This window comes from Pungitius pungitius, chromosome 21, assembly GCF_949316345.1.
Source record: "Pungitius pungitius chromosome 21, fPunPun2.1, whole genome shotgun sequence".
NCBI lineage: Eukaryota > Metazoa > Chordata > Actinopteri > Perciformes > Gasterosteidae > Pungitius > Pungitius pungitius.
In genome coordinates, this window is record NC_084920.1 from 3,991,500 (window position 1) to 4,008,266 (window position 16,767).

The 16,767-nt window shown below is 45.6% G+C and overlaps 1 protein-coding gene across 1 annotated transcript in view; it reads right to left on the reverse strand.

Moving 5' to 3' along the window:
* The window catches only part of nrg3b (neuregulin 3b), a 139,610-nt gene that overhangs the window by 14,613 nt on the left and 108,230 nt on the right, over positions 1-16,767 (reverse strand). Inside the window, 2 exon segments of the mRNA XM_062559867.1 lie at positions 2,251-2,277; positions 7,021-7,094. Coding sequence (XP_062415851.1) covers positions 2,251-2,277; positions 7,021-7,094 — 101 coding nt within the window.

Here is a 16,767-nt window from a genome sequence, read left to right on the forward strand (position 1 = left end):
AAAGTACAGTGGACCGCAGTGGTGTGGAGACATAGTAGTCTATTCTGCCCACTGAGCTCCTGTGTCAAAGGAGGATGGATGGATTGGATATAAAATAGACCCTTAAGAAAGCTGGTCAGCTGTGACACACTATTGCGTATTTAACACTCAAAGTTGACTTGCTTTGGCCGGCATGTTGGTGCCTTGAAAAGAGCTATTTTGAGTGTGACTAACTAAATTAGTTGGTTTATGTTTTGCATTTTCTGACAGAATATTTAGCTATTGTTCATGGGATATGGTAATAAAAGATGTTATAAAGATGATTGGGGCAGAATATTTTCCATGCAAAAACTTAAACAATAGCAAATATGAAAGTTGCTTAAAGTACAAGGTATCCGTTGATTTCATAGAGGAAACCTTACAGGAAACCATCAGGTTAAATTTAGTATGAATAGCTAAAGTGTATATGACCAATAATATCTTAATGTAAATCACTAGAAAATAAGACAAAATAGCACACCAGGATGTAAGTGATGAACAATTTATCCTGCAATTTATTGGACTGAAATTTCAAATGTCAAATGTGGACGATAATATCAGACCCCGGATATACCGACAGGTTCTTTATATGCATGACAGGACATTATATTAGTGGCAAATAACATACTTGAAAACTAATATTTAAATGATTTGAAACAGCGAATCTGTCTCACAGACTGTTATGGTCTGCGGCACGCGGCAACGGATGCATTCGTGCACTTTCCAAATGAACAACAGAAGTTGCCCCTTCTTACAAGTAATTTGTCACTTTTATTTTCCGTATCCTTTTGTAAAACCCGCTGCCCGTAAACCGCCAAGTGAAATGACCTCTCGACGGTTCCATCTTTGGAACATATGGGGGGAAAACCATCCCGTCCTGCAGGGCAACATCATCAGTGGTCATTTGCGGCACCACCTGAGACGAGCCGCCGCCTCTTCCCCTGGGTAGATGACACGAAAACAGCCGCCTTCCAAAGACCCGCTGAATGGCTGCGAGGGAAAGCCAACGCGCAGCCTGTATACATATATATATATAAAACCATTAAAGGGCTTTCAAGCCCGATGCCTACGAGGAAATCGGGAAATTAGAATGCGAGAGCATTTTTTGGGGAAAAACCCCCCCCAGAACCAACGGAGCAGCCTCTGCTGCATTGGCTGAGACATGTCAAATTGACCCCGGGACAGTACAATTCCACACGGCAGGCGATGCCATGCAGAAAAACATGTTATGAGGAGAAGCATGCCAAAATATCCATGACAAAGTGGGTAGGGGAATAAGCCGGAAACACATCAGAGAAAACTAGGGAGACGTGAAGAGCTTTGGAAAGCTGGGCCCCCGAAAAGAAAAATGACAAAAAGACAAGATTACCAAAAGCACTCGATCCAACTTCAATTAGAGCTTTGCCGTACTCGGGTTGACGTTCTTGGGCAAGACATATTTGAGACGTATACAACGAAACAACAAAAAAGATCCTTCTCTAAAGCAGGAGAGGAAGTCGTAGCGGATCGCAATGAATAAGCAAGCGAGCACGCACTTAAACCCCCCCCCCCCCACCCCCCCACCTGCGCTTCCGTCTGTCGTCTGTGCAGCTGTCAATCGATCAATCCTTTTCTCATTGTCTCTAATGCAAGAGAGTCAGGGAGCAACGACGGCAAAGATGAGATGAACAATGCCACGTGTGGTGCTGTGGAGGTGGCGCGGGCAGGAGTGCGGGGGCACAATCGCATATTCCCTCTGGACAAGGAACAGTGTGACATTACGAAGGAAAGAGGAGCTCCATCATTTGCTTGTTATTTGGAGTTTTTTGGTTCGCTCCCCGAGAGGTCCGATTGTCATTCCATCGCTTTGCGCCGCGCGTTGTCGCGTTGCGTATTACACCTCAAAACAAAAGACGGATCTTTTTCTCCCAATATATTTGTAATCATTAAATCTACAGCATATTCAGAGGCTGCTGATGAGCTGGCTATGAGCTGATTATCCATGCGCGTGGCAAAGCGTGAACTGCTGCGGTGTGTCTTTGCTGTCTATTACAGCACTGTTCCTCATGCAGACAGCATACACCTAATTCACCACACAACGGTGTTTCCATGGCGACCGGCCCCGCATTAATTCTCCAAGGTGAGCGCCTTGTTTCGCCGGATTGTGTGTGTGCCTCACGTGTGGTAGTTTTAACGGGTGTAAAGCACATCGACGAAATCTCTTTAAAACAGTCAATGAAAAAGTTGTCTTACCCATGAACTCAATCCCGAGTTCATCCACTGTTCCGTAGGCAAGATAGCGTGAGAGAAAGAGAGGAGGGGAGGGGGGGGGGGGGGGGGGATAAAACAGTTACAACATGATGTGCCTCTATCTTACTCAGAATTCACCTTCGGGGGGGGAGCAACTAGAGCACAAAGCTGGTTTGAACGGCTTCCTCTGACATGGCTCTCCCTTGTGCAGCAGGTAATGAGCCGGGCGGCCCCCGGATGCTCGCTACGCCTTTTTTTGCGAGACGCACTCTGCATTCACACAGCCGCCGGCGGCTTTGAACGAAGGAAGAAAACAACAAAGATACCGGGGGGGGGGGGGGGGGGGGGGGGGGGGGGGGGGGGGGGGGGGGGGGGGGGGGGGCACAGAGGATTAGACAAAGGATGGTGAAAATGAAAGCTGAAGGTGACACATGGTATGGCTTTATGTCACGGGGGGGGGGGGGGGGGGGGGGGGGGGGCTTATGTATTGATTAGAGCCAACAAGGCGCCGCGGTGATTGTTCGACCTCGGTCTCCAAGCAGAGCTTTTCAATATTTCAATTTCTGGTCACCTATGAATTGAGCACACATGTTAACACGCATGCACAAATATGGGCATACAGAATATCCCACTCTTGTCTCCCCCCCTCACACACACACACACACACACACACACACACAGACAGACACAGTCCTCCTTCATGCAGTTAAGACTTCTCTCCCCAATCCCAGTGCTGGGGGAACCGATAAAAAGGAGCACTCGTGTTCCTTCCACCCTGACAGTGTTCCTTTTTCATGTCAGTGTAATGTAATCTCATTTAAATTAAAATGAAACCCTCACTAGTAATTGCTTTTCTGACAGAGGTGGTCCTAGTTTTAAATAGAATGTGGCTTGCCAAGCTCCTGGCAGATTAAGTCCAAATAGGAAAAAGAAAAGGCTAACAGGGAGGGGAAGAAGAAAAAAAAAAATCACATCTGTTCTGGGATGTGGTCTGATTGTACATTGGGAAAATATTACATCGCTGCGGCTTTGGAGGTGTGAGATGAAAAATAAAAACACCAAGTAGAACTGTTTTTCATCAAAGACCAATGAACATTTAAATGAATGGATTTTAAATTATTGCACATTGTTATCTTTCTCTTAATAAAGGGTGTGATTTGAGGAAATAGTTTTGTTTCTTATCGTGAATGATGAAATTTGAAATAATGTTAGCCAACTTATAACTTATCAAGAGAATGTTCCAGCGAGGATTTAGATCCTTTAAAAACTAAGCAAGGTATTTACTCCGTGACTCATGGGAACAGGGGATTTAAAGAATTCCTGTGTTTATTGGCCTTATTGTCCCATAGTTAATCAATCGATAAACAATTTGTGTTGGCATTCAGAGGGGAGTGTCATCATGTTTTCACTGAACTCAACGTTAAGTGATGATTTAAAGACGATCCTGCAGCCTTGAGGATTATTATACTCAGATTTGGATTCACAGATTCATAGCAATATATATATAAATAGCATATATAACTGCATGAGTAAGATGAAGACCTTTGTTGCTAGGCACTCGCGTTCACTGTGTAACAAACTCTCTGCGAGGCCAAATCAGTGAACGCAGTCTTTCACTGATGCTGCCTGATCTGTGTTATCCATTCAAGCTTTTGTCTGTCATTGCCCATGGCAACAGCCAACGCTCCCCCCCCCCCCCCCCCCCACCCCACCCTTTCCAAATCGCCCTGACTGTCACAGCTTGTGCAGATGATGTCATTACAACACTGATGCACATCCCTCGTTCTGGCATCGCCTCGTCTGGAGACATTCACCAATCATAATACATGCAGGCTCCCAATCCGATGCACTGGCAGCTTGAATCCCCCCCCCCCCCCCCCCCCCCACACACCCACACCCACCCCCAGGAATCGTTTACGCCGTCTTGTAGGAACCTCGAGCGAGCTTGAAGAATACCTGTGCATCGTGTCAGAGGCTCTTGGCCCTGATTAAGAGGCAGAAAACTGGCGTGTGGGAGAGTCAATGGCAGAAGTGAATCAGAGGCTTAATCCCCTCCTTGGTTTGGGTGAGCAGGGAACTGGGCCGATGTGTGTGTTATTGAACTCGACATCCTGTGCAGCTACTTTCTCCACACTAGACATTACATTTTTAGTCCCAGCCCAACTAAACCAACAGCTACAGCTATCTATAGACTACATCACAACCCCCCCGCCACTGCGACTACGGCCCCTTTCCCTCGTCTCATTTCCCAGGTTTGGGTTCACAGTAGTGCAGCTGGAGTACCTGAAAGGGGGCCTCTTTGTCCCCCCCCCCCCCCCCCCCCTGGGCTTTTGAGAAGTGCGAGACAGTCTTTCCACCTGCAGGTTGTGTGCGTGCAAGCCGGAGCGGACCACTCTGTTGAGTGGCCGGTCAATGCAATGACAAAGAGAGCGAGAGGCGGTGAGGATTTGAGACGGGCAGGGGCACAAAGATTGATTCCAGGAAGAGAAAAAAAAAAAAAAAAAGGTTGAAAGAGAAAAGTGTGCGTGACGGATGAAACGTTGCCCGGCTGATGCTGAAGACGCAGTATTAGGTTCTGCTTGTAAGCGAAGCATGTCAAAACAAGCCCGCATCGTACACACGCATTTGAATGAATTGAATTTCTCTGGAGTTCGGCCCACTTGTTGTTGCTGTTAGTGTGTGCATGTATGCCTGCATGTTATTATATGATTTGGCTTCAGCACGCGGGATTATCTTCAAAACCCCTCGTAATCTGGGTAAATTTTAGATTACTTTGTATCAACAGAGATCAAAATGGGCTTCCTTCCAGGGTACACTTATCTCTCACCGTGGCTGAACGAACTGCGCACAAGAAAGAAACACGGTTGAATTGCGGCATGTGGTATATAATTGGCATTTTTTTTCTTTCAATAACCATTTGATGGATATTGCAGCAAGACCTTTTTTTTTCTTCTCTCCAGCCGAAAGAGCCTTTGCACGCAAATATTGTGTACACTCTCGCACTGCTAGGGGAGGCAAATAGTTTGTGGCAGGTGTATGCTGATGCCCCGAGGAAGCCGAGTGTAAAAGTTGTTTGGATGAGCTCTACTCTATAAAGCTGCGAGCATCAATACAGCAGGCCAAGCATCCAACGTGTTCCCTACAGGCGAGCCACTTTGGAAATGGACGCACATATATAGACTTATACATATGTATGTGTGTGTGTGTGTATATGCATACGTAGTGTGAACAGGTGGATGTAGGTGGATGGGGATAACTCTGGGTTGACTCTGGAGCCTAATTGAATAAAATATCTGTTCTTTTTTCTTTTAAGAGCATATATACAGCCAAGTTTTTCACCCCCATGTTTTTTGTTTCTAAAACTTAAGTAATACATTTTGACCTGTGGTAGTGTTATTCAATACATTTATTGGAATACATATTTAGTTTATCCTGAACTATTTTGAACTCCACTGCGTTTTATCCACGAACGGATGACTCATTCTTGTAGGTTCTCCAACTTTCTTTCATTATGATGCAATAAGAAGAATTTCAACAGAGACATATTATTGCGGTTCATATTTTTGTTTGTGGGTTGGAAGGCGCCTCGAATACCCAAACAGTAGGTCGTTGTCAGACTTTTCTTTTTACTGAATCATTTTAAAACCAAACAGGAATCAAGAAATGTTGGAGATGAATCAAACCTTTTAGGAAAAACGAAGCCCAGTCTTATCCTTTAACTTTGCATATGGCTTATAGAAAAGACGGCACCTCAAACTGCACTGGATACAACAAAAACAGTAACGAGAGCAAGTAACAGTGCAAATTTAGCATCGAAACGTTTCTCGAGAACAAATTTGTGATTGAGCCGCTTTCAATGCCGGATATATCCTTCCTGAATTTAACACAACAAATGTATGTTAGTTATGTCCATACAATTGAAAGTCATCACGTGGAACAAAGCCTATCTTAGAATTCTGGTGGCTCATTGTCTGCCTATACAAGATCAAATAAATCCCCCCCCTGTGCAAACGGGCTGCGGTGAGAAAACATGCGTCGTGACATTGGCTTGTGACCCCAATAATGAACTCTCGGTGGGCCTCGTGGCAGCAAACACAAGTCAATAGAAGTTGCGTTTTTTTCACCCGATGAAACGGTGTGATTTTGTAAAGCCGCAAGGCACACGGGAAAGACCAATTTCTCTTCCTCGCACCTCTGCCTTTCGCTTCATTTTTTTAACTACTCCACACGGCTTTAATGGGGATTCGAAGACTCCCCGGGAATTGTTTTTCATGTGCAATGGGAAACTGAAGACCATTCCTTCCTTTTAGCGAGATGCAAGGTGGTCGTGGTTTTATGCACAGGTTTTAACTTTGATATCTCATAATTATATGTGGGCCAGTAAAGAAAGCAGTCTTATGATGTGCATTACGACTGGGCCTTCTAACGTAATTCAGTTTTAGTGCTCTAATCATCACCTAATCATTTGTGCTCAAACATTTAAATGGAAATCTCCACATCACGGCGGTATCATCATGGGCTAAACAAATATTGTGCTTTATTTTAGGCCTTTGTTGATGAGTAGACAAAAGAAAAGGGGAGGAAGCTAGGTGGGAGGGTGAGGGATGGGAAGAAATATATAATAGAGGTGAACATAAACCTGTTTTCCGGTTTGGAGGAATACAAAATTTACTGCTACAAGAGTTAATGTGAGACTGATCTTTGATCCTTGATTTAAATACACCTTCCACAGATCAATATATCCATACGGTGAAATAGAAAAGGAGAGCGTACTTGGGTCAGACAGGATTGCATCCGTCTTGGGTACAAACTGGTCACAGCGTAGTCCGTGGTAGCCCTCCTTACACCTGCAGAGAGAGAGAGAGAGAGAGAGAGAGAGAGAGAGAGAGAGAGAGAGAGAGACCAAGCGATGAGTACCAGCACAAGACTTCCAGAGAAGGAAAGTCGAGAGGAGGAAAACTTTAAATATAGGAGTGAATGGAAAGTTAAAAAAAAGTTTTTGAGTGTTCACCGGGGCCCGAGGTGGTGGTGGTGGGGGGGGGAGATACACAGAAACTGTCGAGAGGGGATGGGGTGAGAAAAAAAAAAAAAAAAGGGAAGGGGAAGGGGGAGATAGTTGGGCAGGCCTAAGCAGCGTCTGCAGCCTCGCTGATAGCACATGACTGACAGGAATGCCAGGTCCCGGTGGAAGAACTGGGACACTTGGGGCTGCAGAGTTCTTGGCGTGATGCAGGCCACTCAAGATCTACAGTGGAGGGGTTAAGCGGCCCAAAGTTGGAACGCTCGCACAAACGACGTCCTGGCACGGGCCAGATGTTTGCCTCCATCGTTGGGAGTAAATATCTCTCCTACTCTTGACGCCTGCAGCAACTGTCGCCGATACGTCCGGCGCAATTATGGGCATTTTCAAGTTCGGCGGGTAGTGTTGCAATATCGCAGCAATACCGATGCTTTTGATACCTGAACGAATTGAAGAATGACGAAAAAAATAACACAACTCACATAAAGTCAAGTAAAGAGGCCAGAAATGTAAAGTTTGCTGTTGTCCCTCTGCACTGAAGCCCTAGTTTGGTAAAATCCTCAATAGCTTTCGTCTCAAAGAGGCACTTTTTTTATTCCCATCTTCACTAGTGGCCACACTGTGAGCCCATTCAGTGGGCTGATCCGTCCCTTTTTACGGCTTAGGGGAGACAATTGGGGGGGGGATTTGCTTTGATGTGCCTCTTCAACATGGACTGGTACTTGATGTGAGCGACGTGTCAGAGTCGCTCCACACATCTTCTCCCTTTCCATCGCTCGATGACACATCGCAGGTGAACCGCGGGGGGGAGGATTTGCGCCCGCGCATTATCCGTCAATATCTGTCCTGCCGTTGTCACGCACAGTATAACGTCCCGGGTGAGTGACGGAAAGGAGTCCACCTTTCGCCCTCCCTCGAGCTCGGCTCGATCTTGATAGCCTCCAGACAAATATAACAACAGGAATGCCAACAGCCGCCAGTGGGAAGCTGCGCGCGATTGTCGTCTCGCTTTGTTTTGCGGTTACAGTTTTTTCCCCATTTGTTCTGTGTGGCTCGGCTGAGTGTGTGCAGCAGCGTCTTCTTCTTCCATCTGTTTCTTCAGTAATGCTGTATGGAAATGATGCAGTACGCGGCCCTCTTATTTTTGTGCTGGCTCTGAGCTGATAGTGGCGACAATGCACCTGCATCTGTTTTTTTTTTTTTTTTACTGGGTATCCACATTTTGCCCCTGATAAATGGCTCCAGAGGAAAAGTCTCCCCACCATGTTAAGTAGAGTGTCTTGAAGATTAGGCGACCAATTTGCATATAAATGCAATTGCGTTTTCACCTCTTTAGGTCAATATTCTCAACGAAACATTTCTGAAAATATGGGTCTCTTTGACTCATGAATGCTCCACTGTGTTCATCAGGTCTGTCTATTGGTGCTGGAGAGCTAACAGTGGGTTTTCAGAGCTAATTTGCTGAAAACAGCAGCCTGCGGCCTCTGGAAACGGCACTAAACGAGAGCGTGGAGAGTTAATCAAAACAGCAGAGTTTTGTGCCAGAAAACCAAATCAACGGGTTTAAAAATATTTGAATTCTTCATGCAGCCGATGCGATCTGCAGAGTTGCGTTTTTAATTAAAGGGATACCCCCCCCAACACGTGCACACATTAATTCCATTGTAATTCTGTTCATCGGATCTTTTGAAAAATGGTCATTTTTGGTCATTTTGTTGAAAATCTTTTTTGGCAAACAAAAGAGGGGATAAAGAACTTAAGGCTCTTGTGTCATTGTCTCTCACCACAGACAGGTTTCTACTAGGGGTGTCAAATGATTAAAAATTTTAATCAAATTAATCAGAATTTTCAGTGGATTAATCATGATTAATTAACACCTGAATCCTAACCATTTTTTCTTTCTGAAATGCATACTAAAGATAAATAACAGGACACAGATACATAATTATCATTATTATTATCATAATTATTATTTTTTACATAAATATATGTTATTGATATTTGATTTTTTAATTCATTCCAGAAAATAATCAAATCAATGTTATTTGATAAGTTACAGACTGATTTCCCTGCATGGCTCTAGAAGGGTCTCGAGCCTCTGCACAGGGCCGGCGCTAGCCATTTGGGTGCCCTAAGCACAAATGCTTGGTGGTGCCCCCCCCCCCAACCAACGAACCAACCAACCACCACCACCACCAAAGGAATAACAACCATTCAGAATGTCTTAGTTAGGTTCTCTTTATTCCCCGAATAACTTCTAAACATAAATAATTTACATAAACAAACATGAAAAGAAATAAATTATATAAAAGATAAAATTATAAATACCAAATACCACCACAATTACTAAAAACACAGATTTGGAACTGAACATTGTAAACGCAGAAAGTATTCAAGTATATAACCGTGTAAGTAATAATGTGCACATTTCTTCAGTAAGTACAAATAATAATAATAAAGTGCAAACTGCACAGTAGAATTTACTTTACCATCTCTATAAAAGAGACCATTCTGCTATCCGATAGAACTATATTACAAACATTTTCACTACCATCAGTTGTCAAAGGCCCTACAGAGGCACACGCCTGCATTTCCTAGCTGCAAAATCAGCTCTCAGGTCATATGACAGTTTCTGAGCCACGTCCCCATTGATGCTGATGACAGCCAGACCACTTAAACGTTCCTGCCCCATTGATGAGCGCAGGTACGTTTTGATTAGTTTGAGCTTTGAAAAGCTTCGCTCAGGTAACTGTGACAGGGAGAGTCAGTGCAATACGAAGAGCAATCCACAGATTGGGATATGCCTCTTGAAGCCGATTGTTATGCAAAAACTTTAATGATAACATAAAAAACAAATGATAACAGAAACGGTAACAGAAATTTTGGGCGGCCCGCGGACGAGTACCGAATACGACCCACGGCGGTCCGTGCGGACATTATGAGCGCGAGTACATGTGGGCAGCCGGCTGCCCGGTGACCGCTAGTAACGGTCCTCACGAGACAAAGTTCGGGGACCCCTGATTTAAAACATTGTCTTAGCTGAGAGCGACGCGCGAGCATCATCCCGCTGTCTCTTTTTTCCGCCCCCGACTCTTGACGCCTTTTCGAAGCCATTTCAAAGCTGTCTGCCACATTTGAGATTTGAGGCATAATGGAACAAACCACTGGGAGGTGGGGGGAGGGGGGGGGGCGCACAGGAGGTTCCCCCTTTTCTCCACTAACTTGGTCTAGGCCTATTACTTTTTGACTTTGTATTGATTTTGCATATTAGCATGCTTTAGACATATTTTATTTGTTATTTATACTAGTAGCCTACTGTGATGATTTTTCACGTCCCAGATTTTTTGGTGCCCCCCCAGGCACTTGGTGCCCTACGCGCAGCGCGTGATGTGCGTGTGCGGAGCGCCGGCACTGCCTCTGCAGTTTATCCCACTCTGCTGCGAGTTTGTGCTCCTGCGATGACCAGACATGACCAGACATGTCAACCCTCCCGATGTTTCAAAGCCCCCCCCGAAAATCTCCCGGACCGACCTTTCTCCCGATTTCCACCCGAACAACAATATTGCTGCACCACCCGTCACTGGGCGCGCCGTTTCAGACCGAACAATAATAAAGGTTACACCTTAAAGTCGAGCGCGGCGATTAGAACGACTGGCGCTGCAAAGAAATCCGCTACCACCCCCCATTTCAGTGTGAAATATTCCCATACCTGGGAGGATTTAGATCGCATTGGTTTCTCTTCCTCCGCATGTTTCAGAACAGCGCTGCTCTTGCTCTGCTGGGCGGAGCTTTTCTTCTTCTCTGTTCTGCTGCGCGAGAACGGTGGGGGGGGGGGGGGGGGGGGGGGGGGGGGGGAGCGGGTCTCTGGCGCAAACAACTTGCTGAACCTGACGGCCTGACATATGCCTGCAGGTGGCAGTAATGTGTTGTATAGGATGAAGTGCATTCCCTAGAAGAAGAGGTTCTTTCCGGACCTGAATAATTTGTCACACTGCGCATGCGTGAAATGCGTCAAAAAAATTGACGTAATTAACAACAAACAGCTAATTAACGCCGTTAACGCGCTATTTTTGACAGCCCTAGTTTCTACCTTTTAATCGCACTAAAATAAATGACAAATTCCCCGGCAAATCTCTCTTTCACGCACATACAAACAGATCGATGTGAGGACGCCGTTGTGTTGTCCCGTAGAGCCGCACACAGAGCTGTGAATAGGCCAATAATACCTAACGATAGTATGACAGTATTTTGGCCTGACAGTTGCTGCTGCCTGGAGATGTTTTTAGAGAAATGCTCCTTAATAGTAGAGACGTAGGCCCAGGCTCACCAAAATAAATTGAAGGGATTTATTGTTGGCAAAAATCAAGTAAGTAATGTGATTCTGCAGCTCCTTCTATCCACACATACTGTATCAGGCAGCTCTGGGAGCCTGGGCTGGTGTTGGAAATAACATGCATGACATAATATAGCGCTGTTAAAACCGTCTGTGATCATAGCATCAGTTGCATTCCTATGGTCATTGTGCATAATGCACTCGCTATGCAAATGTGTATCTTCAAATAAAAACAACCCGATTTTAAGTTATCTACTTTGAGAAGAAATACAAATCTGAAAAGCCACTTAAATATCATCACTAATTATCATAGAGCCATTGAATCACAGCACACATTTTAGAGTGCAATAACATATGATGCGCAAAGTACCGATCCTAATGTCCAATGGGAAAATGTCTGAATAACTACCAAATTAAAACTGCTGTTGTGTTGGAGTAATCATCACGAGGCCACATTTGGGATTCAAAATATGGAGAAAATCCCAGTGGAAGCTGGTGTTTTTGACACGCGCATTCATCCAACAGCCGATGCTGTTAAACACACACGTCTCCCTGGGAAGCCTTGTTGATGGTGACACTTTCCGAGTGGCCACATACAAACTCAGCACAGCCTTTTGTTCATGGACCAGGCCTGAAACTCAAGCCCCTTGTCCCGAGTGCCAGTCCCACTCACACAGCCAATCACGCACCGCGGAAAAATATCCAGGCAGGAACCCGATGCAGCCGCACCGATTTCAAGGGTAAGCCCCCCCCCCCCACCATCTCGTCCCGTATCACCTGCTGTCCCCGAGTGTGAGCGGAGACGCCTTGTTAGTATTCTGGATCCCGCCAGTCTGCCTTTTTCTGTCGACGTCGGGACTTTCTCTCTCTGTGAGTCTCCGTCCCTCCTCCCTCCTCCGGCCCCCTCCTCCCCTCCTCGGTGAGGGGCAAACCAGTGCTTCGTGAACGCGGCCGTCCAGAGGATGCTGAAACAATGCGGGTTTTGGGCTCCCGTGTTTTCCAACGAGGGAACAACAGCAGTCGGTTGGTTTTTAAGAGAGGGACATTTCTCAAGGAGGAGCCAGATGAGACAGCTTTCTCAAGTGTGTGTGTGTGTGTTCCTATCATACCAAAGCTGTAGACATGGAGCATGTCCCCCCCCCCCCCCTCTCAAACTGAGGTAGTGACTACCCAGCTGCCTTTAACACATGTTCAAGTCACAGAGAAAACACACCTCTGAGAGGCTGCAGGATGACGGAGGGGAGGAGAGGGGGAGCGCCGCCTCCAAACTAATCACCACCCGGCCGTTAATTAGCTTGAAGAAAAAAAATGGGGGATAGTTGGAGCGCGGGGAGGGGGGGGGGGAAGCGGTTTCGAGGAGGAGAGAAGGGGATGGGAAATGCGATCGCGTCAACCTGACTTTTGATTTAATCCCCGACGCCCATGCATTTTAGCTTCCGCGTGTCATATAAAAAAAAAGGCCACATGAGCTGCGGTTTTACTGCGCAGCGCTGAGTGACTAGATAAACAGGCCCGTAACTCACACTTTGACGCTAAATATCTAGTGGCCCTAAAACCATTTCTCCCTTCACCTTTAACGGCCCCCCTTGACAAGTCAAGGGGTAATTGTGTTGTGTTGCACGGCTCATAGTGAAGGTTTTACAAGAAAATGGTCAGGACCATGTAAAATATAATCTGTGCCACTCACATGTCTGCGCAGCAAATAGTGTGCAAAATGTTTCAATGTTTTAATGTTTAAATGGTCAAATTATTGCCCAGCATAGAACATTCCAAGGGTAAAACAACACGCACGTTCCAGTAAGTCATTCATTCATAAGCCCATATATTGTTTTTGGCTCGACCTTTTCAATACTGTTATGTTACAGCTAAAATGAATAATTCAGATAAAATCAAATGTTTTTTCCCATAAGGTTTAACATTATGGTGACTTCCTTTTAGAAATCACCATGTATGGCCTCACACTCAATATAACCAGCATGTTCCAAATTGATCCGGGCTACATGGGAGTGATTTATGACTGAAGCTGGCTAACCCTGAGCTGCAGGACATGGCTTGACATCAGCTTGGCAAAATGAAATGAATAACTTATTTTTTGCTGGTACAGACTCACAACTCCTGACTCAGGAAAAACAACAACCCGCAACAAGTGACACTGCGTGCTACTTAAACCCGGCAAGTGAAAAGAACGCGTCTCCAAACTGTCATGTTGGACTGAATCCATTTTTCCTTAATTACGTGATTCCATTACTGTCTTCAGTCTCTCTATCAAAGGCAATCATTGTGTAGCAGCAGGAGTCCTTGCCACACTTGAAAGGCAAAATTGATCACACTGCCACGTCTCATATTGCAAATCAACTGGTTTATTTGATGTTACTGAATTTGGGCGTTACCCTTCATTTCCATTAACTGACCTGCAAGTGATGCATGATAAAAACATTTAATTTGCATATGCATGGCCTGCACTGATGCAATATGGTGTTCTGTTAATTGCTAAATATGCAAAATTGAGTCCATTTAATGTATGGAGATGATGACTACTGTGGTATTTAAATTTTCCTCTTTAGATACGGCGCACACTGTTGACCGAGATGCCAACCTATTATCTCAAGAGTATAAATACAGTATAGGAGGAAGATGAAGACGAAGAAGGCAGGCAGTTGATTTAAGCCGCATTCACTTTTTACTGCAGCCCAATATTTACCACTGAGAAGGTCGGGTGGACTAACTAAAATCCATTCTTTATGAGCAGAAAAGCAGTGGACCTCCAGTGATCTGATTTCTTTTATAATAAGAAAACACACATAAACATATCACACACACACACACACACACGTGCGCACACACACACACAGTTCAGGTTCAATCTCAATATCAAAGCCTAATCAGGGGCCTGACACTTCTCTCATTGTTATTGATGGGGTACGAGGGAAGAATAGACTAAGAGTTGGCTGCAATTTGCCCAGCATGCTCTACGGCAACAAACAAAATAAAACATGATACAAGGCCAGAACGCCTCCAATAAAAACCGCCTTTAAGCCGTACCTCCATCTCCATCCGTCTCCTGCAGCAGTGCAGCGGGGACGGCGCGGTGGACGTGATTTACACCTCGAGGAGGTCTGAGGGACGTCCGTCACTGCGTGAGAGCTGTTTCCATGCAGGAGCGATGTGCCGCTACCGGGGTGTGTCTTTGTCGAAAACTCGAATGCTCCGCCGATGGCCAGAGAGGAGTGAAGCCGGAAGGACGGCTGTCGCTAAGCAACTTCTTGCCGAAAGCAACTGGGAGCGCGTGGATCTAGTCCCGGCGGCGCGGCGGTTTCGATAATTGGCGTTGTAAATTAGGACGGGGCCTAATTACGTTGATGACAAACAGAGCATTAACGAAGCCATTCATTTTTTTTTTTTCTGGTAACATGAAAAGTTTGATGTATGATCACCAGCGCTTTAATTCCATGACAGGAATCTAGATCGTCAGTTAAAGCGACCGTTTGTCTCAGATACTGGGCATGCAAACTCTAATTAGAGCTTCTTTACGATCCTCACTAATGAGCCGCTTTACTGTTGGAGTAAATGCATTGTGAAATACAGTTTAGTGCGGTTCTACCGTCCTCATTCCTTTTTTTTTTAAGGTTTTGCTACTTTTCTTATCTTATACCTGAACATGTTTGGGGAAATGTTTACAGCATATTGTATTTCCCCGAGCCCGCACTCATCATTACAATTTCCTCAGCTAAGACAGCAAACAAGGCTGCCGCCGCCATTTTATTCATCAAGATAAACACACACACACACACACACACACACACACTCACGCAGCCTCACTATCAAACGTCATCCGGAAAAAATAAGGAAAAAAATAAACAACTAGCGAAATGAAATATTCCGACGGAGAGCAACACAGCACGCGGCGGCGCTCTGTTGGTGGTGGGCCCCTATCTCGCGTTCTCCAAGTAGTCATTAAGCTCTTGGAGGAATGAAGACGTCCCCGGCTCGTTTGGCCCTCGCACGTGAGCGGGGGGGGGGGGTTGGGGGGGGGACGGATGCGGCGGGGAGCGCACTCTACATCGCGCCGGCGCTCCTGTAACAGGTGCTGTTTCAAAGGACTGGAGATAACAGAGGGTGTAGAAGAAGGGTGAGAGGGGGGGCGGGGGGGACACACACAGAGAGAGAAGGGGATGTATTCCTCTTCATCTTTGGAGATTTCTTCTCTCTCTCTCTCTCTGCAGTGTGTGTGGATGTCTGCATGCACGTGTGCACACACTGGCAAAGATGTGCTGGCAGACTGGGAAACACTCCTCTGCATTTGAAGAGCATAATACGTTACGAGCCACCCTCTTGAAAAATGAGGGCGGTTTTTTTAGCGGCGGTCCGCGGAGGTTAACTATTCATAAGGTTTGCACTTTCAACCCTGTACAATACAAGACATCTGCCACGTGTAGCGTTAAACCGCCGCGTGTAACCTCCCGTGCTTCCCATCTAGTGATGCATTATTTAACAGTGTACTGCGCGCATATTCCCATTCGGATCTAAACACAGAAAACGGGGAGGAAGATATCATCATCATCATCAATCAGCTGGTGATCATCCGGTCATTGAGTAAGCCGGTGACGTCAGGAGGTGATCTACTCACGTCAAGCCCCATGAGCACGAGTAACAAAGCGCTGCCACAAATATGTATGAGCCCAAACTGAGGAGGAACTACATTTGTTTTTTTTGGTCTTTTGAGAAGAAAAAAAATATATATATATAAATAAATCTTACGTACCCAATGGACACGCGAAAGAGACAAGAGGACAAGCTGGGAGGTAAATAAAAGCAGCACATTACTCCATAAAGGGGATTCACCGGCAGTCACCTGCTCAAGCTGAATTATGATGGATCCCTTTAGCCTTTTATTGGGTGCTGAATAGAAACTGAGGGTTTAGGTCAACTTGCTTTCAGAGCCCCCCCATGTTTTAGCTGCAATGACGCCACTCAATGTGATTATGTTTCCCCGTGTGTGTTAATATAATCCTAATTCAGTTTTTTTAGGCAAAATTTCATCGCAACAACATCTTCGCGATTCCTCAATCATGTTTTCCGTGATATATTAATTAGACTTCTACAAGCGCTCCGCGCGCGAGAATCTTGGCTGCCGCCACTACGACGCAGCACATTACAGGGGGGGGGG